Source organism: Ambystoma mexicanum, chromosome 4q, assembly GCF_040938575.1.
Source record: "Ambystoma mexicanum isolate Mex_15411 chromosome 4q, UKY_AmexF1_1, whole genome shotgun sequence".
Classification (NCBI taxonomy): Eukaryota; Metazoa; Chordata; class Amphibia; order Caudata; family Ambystomatidae; genus Ambystoma; species Ambystoma mexicanum.
Window position 1 is genome coordinate 859,387,825 of NC_090928.1, and position 10,270 is coordinate 859,398,094.

General features: G+C 43.2%; 1 protein-coding gene across 1 annotated transcript in view; it reads left to right on the plus strand.

Annotated features, from left to right (window-relative positions):
• Nucleotides 1–4,943, plus strand: part of STPG4 (sperm-tail PG-rich repeat containing 4) — a 384,338-nt gene extending 379,395 nt beyond the window's left edge. The window contains exon 7 of the mRNA XM_069608424.1: nt 3,102–4,943. Within this exon, the coding sequence (XP_069464525.1) occupies nt 3,102–3,218 (117 nt within the window). The 3' untranslated portion in view covers nt 3,219–4,943. The remainder of the gene's footprint in view (nt 1–3,101) is intronic.
• Nucleotides 4,944–10,270: the final 5,327 nt, after the last annotated feature.

Here is a 10,270-nt window from a genome sequence, read left to right on the forward strand (position 1 = left end):
AAGTCATGGATCTGGTTGCAACCATCAGGTCTTTAGAGATTAGAGAGAGAAACGTGCAGAGGCTGGGATTTCCAAAATCAATTGGCAGCCAGTAGGTGTCAGTTTAAAGGCTGGAATGAGGGCCAAGCAGAAATGCCTCAGAGTAACTTGGGTTCACCAGGGTTTAGCACATCTAGCTGTTTCCACACCTATGGCAGGCAGATGCTGGGTCAGGAGTGGTAGAGTTCTTGCCACCAAGTCTTAGAAGAACTTGGGTAATGCTAACATAGTTTTAAAATGTTAGCAAAAAGGTATGAATTTTCTCTGACAAGTGTGCAAATAAAGATTGAAATGTAGTTGTGCTGTTCTAATTATGTAATTGAGATTGCCTTGTGCCATTTGCATGCCATCTTGTCACTTAGGGTCCTGCAAGGGAGGGTTGGGGGATGGTTAGTGGGCTAAAGTGTGGTGAGCAAAGTTGCTAAAATGATGGTTAAAGTCAGATCAGAGTAACTGTGCTGTTGTTTGGGTAAGCATCTATGCATTAAGAAAGTTGTGTTGTGTGTGTTGCATGATCTCAGGGCGGACACATTGCTTTATGCCTGATGATCTCTCCAGCCTGCACGACTGTAATTGTGGGAGTTGGTTACCGTGTTGGTCATTGCGTGGGATACGTTCAGAAGAGTGTCCGCTGGGTGTGAGGAGTAGTCTGAGGTAGAAAGATGGGTGCCGGTGCTGAAGGATTTCTCCAGGGTGGTAGTTTAGAGAAACATGGTTCTCTGTTAGGACAGGAGGCTGAGGGTTAGATGTTCCTGTTGTGTCATTGGCCGCATCAGATTAATGGGGATGAATTTCATGTTCACATCTTTCCTCTCCTGCATGCCCTCAACCCCACCCATGCAGCACATATGCCCCCACCTCCCACTGGCCTCTTTGAGTAGATACCATGTGCATGCCATCTACTCTAATTTCTCAACATGTGACATGTAGTGAAAGGTGCAAACCTTTGGGATTTGGAGACAGAACTGGGTTTTGAAGTGTCTCTTTTGCCGCGCCAAGCGATCAGACTGAGAGCTATCTCAGGCATCATCAAGTGTTAAGTGGGTGGTGTGCCCAGAGGCACCATCAAAGCCTTTGCCCATAAATGCAAAGTCCCCAGGGCAAAGAATAACATGTGTCAGGTGACTGGAGAAGGCGGCAAATCTCTCGCCATTGGCACCAGAAAGGCGTTAGGTAATGTGTACTCAGTATGTGAGTGGAAGTTTAGCAAAAAGTCACAGAGCTTCCTGGATTAGGAGCTGCTGCGTGGATTTAACAGGAGCGGGGAAGTTTAGCTGAATGCACACATTATATTCTACAAGCCCAACGTGAATGCATGCAGCCACAGTTCAAATGACCCACCCTCCCCTTTCATCTTTCCTGAACTCACCTGGTATTGATTTGTCTCCTTGGGGATCAAAGTTCCACCCGTGAGAATTGCCACATGCACGTGCCATGTCTTTACCCTTCCTGCCAGTTAAATGGTAGTTGCACCAGCTCAGGGCACTGCCCTTTACACTGAAGATGGAATGAGGGGGAAGCAGTTTGGAAATATCAATTGTGGATGAGGTAATTCACAGATCTCGTAGCATTTGTGCCCTCACACCACAGTACTCCGTCAGTCAATTGATGTCCTCCACGACAGTAGGGGCAAAAGCCAGGCTAGATTGTGTGTGTTATGTAGCTAGACTCCACAAAGGATCCCTTTTTAATAATTTAGTTGTCTATGGGAGTATAGCGATGGAGCAAACGTTATTTATTCGATTGCACGGGTCCACGAATGGCCACTGCAAAAGCCAAGTCCTTCCTTAAAGTGTGGCGGGAATGTGTCCCAGACCCTGAGGGATCTAAATAAATGTATTGTAAATGGCTTATGAGATATTCTTCACGAGAGTTGCACGAGTGGTAGTGGTGTATAGATGATGCTAGTGCATAGATGATCCTGGTGTATAGATGATCCTGCTGCATAGATGAACCTGGTGCATAGATGAGGCTGGTGCATAGACGATGGTGGTGCATAGATGATGCTAGTGCATAGATGATCCTGGTGTATAGATGATCCTGCTGCATAGATGAACCTGGTGCATAGATGAGGCTGGTGCATAGACGATGGTGGTGCATAGATGATGCTAGTGCATAGATGATTCTGGTGTATAGATGATCCTGCTGCATAGATGAACCTGGTGCATAGATGATGCTGGTGCATAGACGATGCTTGTGCATAGATGATGCTGTTGCATAGACGATGCTGGTGCATAGACGGTGCTGGTGCAGAGATGATGGTGGTGCATAGATGATGCTGGTGCATAGATGATGCTGGTGTATAGATGATGCTGGTGCATAGATGATGCTGGTGCATAGATGGTGGTACATAGATGATGCTGGTGTATAGATGATGCTGGTGCATATATGATGGTGGTGCATAGACGATGCTGGTGCATAGACGATGCTGTTGCATAGACGATGCTGGTGCATAGACGATGCTGGTGCATAGACGAAGGTGGTGCATAGATGATGGTGGTGTATAGATGTTGCTGGTGCATAGATGATGGTGGTGCATAGATGATGCTGGTGTATAGATGATGCTGGTGTATAGATGATGCTGGTGCATAGATGATGGTGGTGCATAGATGATGCTGGTGTATAGATGATGCTGGTGCATAGATGATGGTGGTGCATATATGATGCTGGTGTATAGATGATGCTGGTGTATAGATGATGCTGGTGCATAGATGATGCTGTTGCATAGACGATGCCGGTGTATGGATGATCCTGGCGATTGTACCTTTTTTAATTCACATAACACTGGAAAGTTTTGTAAATTGTTTAGGTAACTCTTCAGGTGATCAGGGAATGAATTAAGTTATTCTGAGGGGGATTTGTGTTCAATGAAAGTAGAAATACCTATTAGAAAAGGAAGAATGGTGAAACCCTAAGAGGAAGCAGCTTCTGTATAGAAGTAAAAACGAGTTGTGCTGAATTTGCATAAAGCAGACTTTGTTTAATGTATTTAACAGCTGAAATGACTTGCATGATCTGTAAACATGTATTTGAACACTTTTGTTACCTTTTTGTCTTTTCAGAAAACCCCAGGTCCAGGAACATATGAACCAACAAGATATTTACCAAAGCAACCAGCAACTCTAGCCAAAATGGGGCGCTCACACAACATATTTTTCCGTACTTCTTTTGATCCCTAAATTACATATGTTTAGAGAGTGGAATAATACAGTACACACACAGTCCTGCAAATTATTTAATGTAATCCGATGACCAACACTTTAAAACAAATATAAATTGCTATATGGAATCTGAGTTTATTTAGGCAATGGGAAAATTGAGATGGATGATCAAGTTTGTAATATAGAGACAATTTAGGAAAAGTGTAAAAATAAAGATTTACAGGCAGGACATTGGAAATAATAGTGAATCTCTATAGAAAGATGCAAGGTTAATTACAAAATAGTAACAATATAATTCTTCATATAGCAGTTCATGTCAGATTCCTGCCATTGCTACCCAATTTAACGGAACTCAATTGATCGATCTTGGAAGGTTGAAAAATTGAGTCATCCCTGCTGCGATTCGAACTTGTGAAGTGCAGGCTGACCCCATGGCAGGGACATGTGCTGAACCCATGCACCCACCCGGGCATCGGTGGTGAGAGGGCAAGATTGTCCAGTGTAATTTGCATACATTCCTATTTAATTGAAGAGCTGCAGCAGCTATAGATGGCATTATGTTATATCTGCCTAAATTTGTTTCAGCAAAATCAAAGACTTTTAAATAGATATTGTATTGAAGAAAGAATGCCCTCCTTTACAAAATGTCACTTTTGCTGGGATCGTGTTCCTCTTGTGTCTCTTCCCCTCAATGTTGTGACAGGCAACCAGAGTGCTCCCATGGCTGAATGTACAGGGCATGCCTCTGGTCTCATATTGTTCAAGAGAAAGCATCCATCTTTCCATCCATGTCTCCATGACCCAGTGGTGTTTCTATAGGCATGTCTACTACCCGATGGCCTTCTCTGTGCATCTCAGCTTACAGAATCCACCAAGGAAGCCCCCCGACTGTGAGTAGAGGCACACTACGGCGTCTCCCTGAGCCACAGTGAGGACACCGGCATGGTATGCTAATGGCAGCACTTTATTTCCACAAGCATGCTGGATGACACCACTGATCTAGTGAACAACATGGCCACGCCTTCTTCCCACCCTCTACCCATGCTTCTAATTTCTCCTTGCCCAGCTATTAAGCTACACTGCATTGATGTCCTCTAGTATCCACAAGAAAGAGAGAGGGGCCCCAAGCAGGCAAGAGTGAACTGGACTTACTGCCATCAATCTGTGTCTGTTTACTCAGAAAACACAATTCATATTTGTTATTTAGAGTAAGAGTAGCGACCAGCTTATGCTACAGCTCCCCCGCCCCTGTTCCTGTTCTCTTTGTACCTCTGCTGAACTGTTCTTCCTGCAGATATAAGTTGGCCTTGGTATGACAGAAAGCTCGGGCACCAACACCCTGCTTCTCACACGCCAGGAAATGTTTTCAATGTTGTTCTTAGTGAGTTCACTCTTTTGCTTCTCTTTGATTTCCTGTCGGTACATTTGATATTGTATTGTCTAGACACAATTTAACGTTTCCTTTCTTTGTGATTTCTTTATTTCCCAGTCTAGTTTGCCCGACTCGTACTATGTTTCTGACCATGCTCTTGTTTTATCCCCTTCCTGCCGCTATGTATGCTACTGCACGAGTTGGATTTTTTATTTGACGTTTTCTTTGTATGATTGGCCTTAGATTGTGCTTCCTTTTACTTCCCTTTCAATCTGATCAAGTTGCAGTTCATGTTTGCTTCTTGCGTGCTGGTGCCCTCACACTTGCTCTACCACCACCATCATTGGTGTCCATTAAATGAGCCAATAGTTCTGCTTTCCCTCATTTCAGTCCTTATATTGGTGTTTTGTTGTGGTGTATCATACAAATGGACGCACAATTGTCTTGCCCCATGCAATACATTTTTAAAAATATATGTATATATATATACACGCACGCACACACACGCACACACGCACGCACGCACGCGCGCGCGCACACATGATTGCTTGAGAGTGTTGTTACTGTTGATGATCCCTATGCCCAGCTCTACTTACTCGAGCTCACCCTGTTACAGGGCAATGCAATGTGCTGGTTGGTTGGCTGAATTGAGTGGTTTAATTATGAGCGTGCATTGCTTTCCTTCTCAGCATAAAGCGCTTACGGTACTGTATCCATTTTGGCGATGAAAAAAAGGAACCGTTCCTGTTCATTAAAAATGTTTAATTTACCAAGGAGTCCATACATATTTCTGCCAGCCGCATGGATTTATGAGTACGTTTGGAGTGGCTTACACATTAGATATGGGAATACAGACCATCCCAGCAGAGATGATTTGCACAGACCCCTCTTTTAAGATTGTCCTAGCAACCAGTTTGCAATTTCTGCAAAAATAACAAAACTGAACTACACCAGAGGCTACACATATATTTGTAGACACATAATTTTCAGATTTCTCTTTCTCCCTCTCTATAAAGAGGGATAGAGAGAGAATGATGTATGTTCATGAAGCCGAATCAAGAGATTTATGGATCATTATCTACCCCTCTGCTTGTCTATCTTGTTCTTGCTCTCTCTCTCTCTCTCTCTCTCTCTCTCTCTCTCTCTCTCTCTCTCTCTCTCTTTATCTATCTCTCTCTCTCTCTCTCTCTCTCCCTCTCTCTCTCTCTCTTTCTATCTCTCTCTCTTTCTCTCTATCTCTTTCTATCTCTCTCTCTCTATCTCTCTCTCTCGTTCTATCTCTCTCTCTCTTTCTATCTCTCTTTCTCTCTCTCTCTTTCCCTCTCTCGCTCTCTCTTTCTATCTCTCTTTCTATCGCTCTCTCTCTCTCTCTTTGGAGAGAAGGAAAGAGGGTTAGGGAAAGAGAGAGGGAACGAGATAGATAAATAGAGGGGTAGATAGCGATTTATCACTCGCTTGACTCTGCTTCATGAACATAAATAATCCTGTACACTGGTTCTGTTTGTACAATAAGCACACTATCAACAAAGCCATTAAAAACCAAAAAAGGGACACATGTATATACCCATTTGGAAGTCAACACATTGTAAAAGCAACTCATTTGCAAGTAAAACGTTTATGAATGTGGACTGGGGCATATTCACTACTTGATGAAGAATAACTACATATCTATTAATGGCTCCAAAACATAGATTTGAGCACTCAGTGGCACTGATTATAAGGCAACCCCAGGTGTGTTTCCCCAAACCCTGGGAAAATGTGAGCAGTTTTCCTCTCTGTTTGCAGGGCCCTTACTCCTTGTACTTACCCTATTCCTTTTTGTGACAATATTTGCTTGTATATACATTTCGACCTTTGGACTGGCCAACATTTAGCAGTCTGAGTTAGGATTCCCCCTTTTGGATGTCGACATTTGAGCCTGCGCCCAATGTAAACTTTACCTCTGTCCAACCTCCCCCACACCTCAAGTAAATACAAAGGTTCTTACCACTCCTACAAACCAGGCAGTGCAGCTGATGAGAGCCCTGCATATCTACATTTTCACAACACAAATTCACATTCCTCCCCAGAAATATAATCGACACATTGCAAGTTCAAGCTCCTAGACTGAGCTTAGACATGAACAAGCACACACCTGTAATTCTATCATGAAAAGCACCCCATTTGCTCCCAGTTGAATTTGGGATTCTATTCAAAGTCATCAGTCCCATGCATTCTAGAACCACGAAGGACTCAAAAACCTGCAGAGATTGAACCTATATGCCGACCAGGGAGCTCTGGTAGATCAGCGAGTACAGGGCCCTGGTCTCCACAATGCTCTTTGCACATGCAGCAGAATAGGGAAAGACCCTTGTCTCTTTGCAGAACCTCCGAATATCAAACAACCTTAGACTGTAGGTTGAGACCACACCACCACTGGGGAATAAACCTCACACTCATTGCGCCGTTATCCAAGCACAACGTGGCACACAGGGATGTTCTCAATGCCCTGTAAGAACAGTCCACTCACACTGTACCAGTCAGGTGATGAACACTACACAACTCTTTATGATTCCCTTTATGGACACAGAAACCCATACTGTTTCTGTGAAGTAAATCAATACATTTAGACTGAATCACAATGCATTGATATATTGAGTTTTATTGTTGCGTTGAATCATCAATGTTTCTGTACGTCGGATCAGTAAATACATCTAGAGATTTAAGAAAAACACACACAGGAAATCTGTGAAAGGGTTAAACATTGGAGCAGTTCATGTGTTGCACTGCAACCTGATATTTGACTTCTCTATGAAGAGAAAGGCCCTTCATGACAGTGCTAAGAAATGAACTTCAGACTACACACCAAAGTGGTAATCATAATCAAAGCGCAGTGTGGGGGGTAGCTGTGAGGACATTATTACTGCTCATTAGGCGTACAGGGATGAGCAGTGGATAACGTGCCTTCTGATCCCCAAACTACTGACAGGTACACCTTTTTTGCCATTGAGGGTGGCACATGCAGAGGGTGTCCTATACTCTCCAGGAGGGGTGTGAGCTGGTACAGAAGCAATCCAAAAACCAATAGTACTTTGAAAAAAACATAAAATAATGATCAAGCAAGGTTCTATCAAAATAGAATCTTTAATTAAACTAACAATGCTGCACACAACTAATAACAACACTACTGCACCACCTCTGTAGGGGAAAACACACAGAAAGCAGGTTTTAAAATAAAGGGGCATGCTGGGTTTGTAGACAGAGGTGCTCAAAGATTTCAACATCAATATGATAAAGTTAATGGATATATCGCTAAAAAGGGTCGATCAGGGGGACTTACAAGCCACTGGGGCCATTTAAGACAGACCTGGAGGACAATTACCTTCAGTTATTGAGTACGGGGATCAACAGCATTAAGTCAGGCTTTTGCTGCATTGTACCCTGAGTCTGGGCACTTTCTGAGACAAGCCGGTGTTGATAAGGGGCACAGTGGTCACAGGTTTCAGTAAAGCAGTGCTGTAGTGCTGTTCAGCAGCGGCAAAGGTTTGTGGGTTAAAGACACTGTAAATGGCAGGCAGTGTCAGTTTTGCTGTGCTGGAAGGTTTGAAGGCATAAGGTCCGGAGAAGTGGCGATTCTGTGGCGAACAGGCACAAATTATAGCAGTATTGCAGTTGCAATGGCTCAGTGCTCTAGGAGGCTGGCAACCAGGCAGGTAATGCTGAGTCTGGGATATTAGATGAAATGGGAGGTCTCGGCTGCAGAGGCGGCAGAGCTTCAGCATCAAACAAAGCTCAGATATGGGGAGGTGGATGATTGTCGAGGCTGAAGAGGGCTCTGGCATTTTCCTTGCAGCAAGTTGTATGATGCCTAAGGTTCCCAACTAACATCAAGGACGTTTGGAGAAACATAGGTAGAGACAGGGGCCACTTCCTCAGTTCTCTGGCTGCTGGGAGACCCAGTACAGGGTTTCAGGGGCAAGGTACATCCTTTACTCTGCCCTTTCCAACAAGGTTTGTAGTGAGCACTTGCAGGTTTCTGTCACCTCCACTGACCGGGATTCTGGAAACCAATGTATCAGTTTCAGTAGGCCTTGTCAAGCCAGAAGGCCGTCCCAAATAGGCCTTTGGAATGTTGGAGAGAAGGGTTTTCCTCTTCCTTGGAACCTCTGGTCTTCACATATAACTTTGGAGTAGCCTGTGCTCCCAATCATGCCCCAGTGTATCCTTCTTCAGTGGCTGTTATCAGGAATATATATCTGATTTTTAAGCTTTCTCCATGGCCACAGCAGGGCAGCTGCTGGGGATGTTATGCCTTTTGGCTTGCAGCATTATGAAAGCGTGGTCTGATCATCAGATCTCACTTTCAGAAATAGAATTGCGCACAAAATGTAATAATTAAAAAATCAAAAAAAGCCAAAGCAATTTCATCCTCTGAGATGGTATTTCATCAAAGAATCCTAGATGCAAAAGTGAATTCTCACCCATTGCAAATATTTTATGTAAATAAAATGACACAAAATATTGAAAGTGCAAAACAATCCTGCTATTGTGTGACTAAAAATCAGAAGCATGACAGAACACAAGAAAAAGGAAATAACCATACCCCATGAAGTAATGTTTTCTTTAAAATCCCGTGTTACAAACACTTTCCAAAGGTGCAAGTGAAATTATCACTAGGGGAAATAATCAACTAATGCAAAAACACATTCTTTCTTTGCACTTGTGGGATGAAAATATATTCCCACAGTGACAGAGATTGATTGGCCATGCAAGGCCCCTATTGTGAGAGTGAATCTGGCTGATGTTGAGACCCACTGGAAAATGCAGGCCAGTTCCATACCGTAACTTGTGACATAAGGCCTCCAGAAGGAACAAAAATGGGCCTCCCTCAACTATGTCAAATGGAAAGGAACTCAACTGAAGGAGAGTGTGCCTCAGTACTATAATCGTGCGAACTGTGTCCAATGTATTCCGAAAAGACAGGTGGTGCTGCGGATGCTGACTTTGTGTAAACTGGGAAAAGGCACATTTTGACAGATTCAAAGCTGCAGCAGTACCTATCGGAAAGGATACATTGAAATGCAGTGCATTGGAAAAATACAAAGGAGGAATTGTGCCTTACATTTAAAAAGTGAAGCCAAGCACCTTGCATTTGTTCATAATAAAAGGGAAAAAAAGACTTCTTTTCATCATATAAAAAAATAATTTAAAGGCAAAGACCTATTTACTTTTTGTGTAAAAATGAACATTGATTTCTATGTAACTGTGGCCTATGTGTGAATAATACCAAAAGTGAACTTATATCTGTTCAAACAGTAGGTAAAGAAAGATTGTATTGTAGTTATAAACAGCAGGACCAGATGCGAGACAAACATGTCATTTTGAACACATCTTTTCAATTGAAAATACTATTCTGCTAGAATTATGTATGTAGCTTGTATTCCCTACTGAACTGAAACTTTCACCTCAAGACCTTTGGGCTGGTCTCACCAGGAAAGGCAGGCCTGGTTTTCAGTTTAAATGCTAAGAATTACTAAGAATTAGATCTGAATTGTGGGGGATCCATATAAGCCGGCCAGCAGAAATGACCTATAAGGTCAGGCCCCCCCATTAACTGTGGGCCAACAGAAGTGACCTTTTTAGGGCTGACTTCACCTCAAGAAGAGGCCTTCAGAGCTACCAATGGACCTCCAAATGCCCTGGAAGCAGGCCATACTGA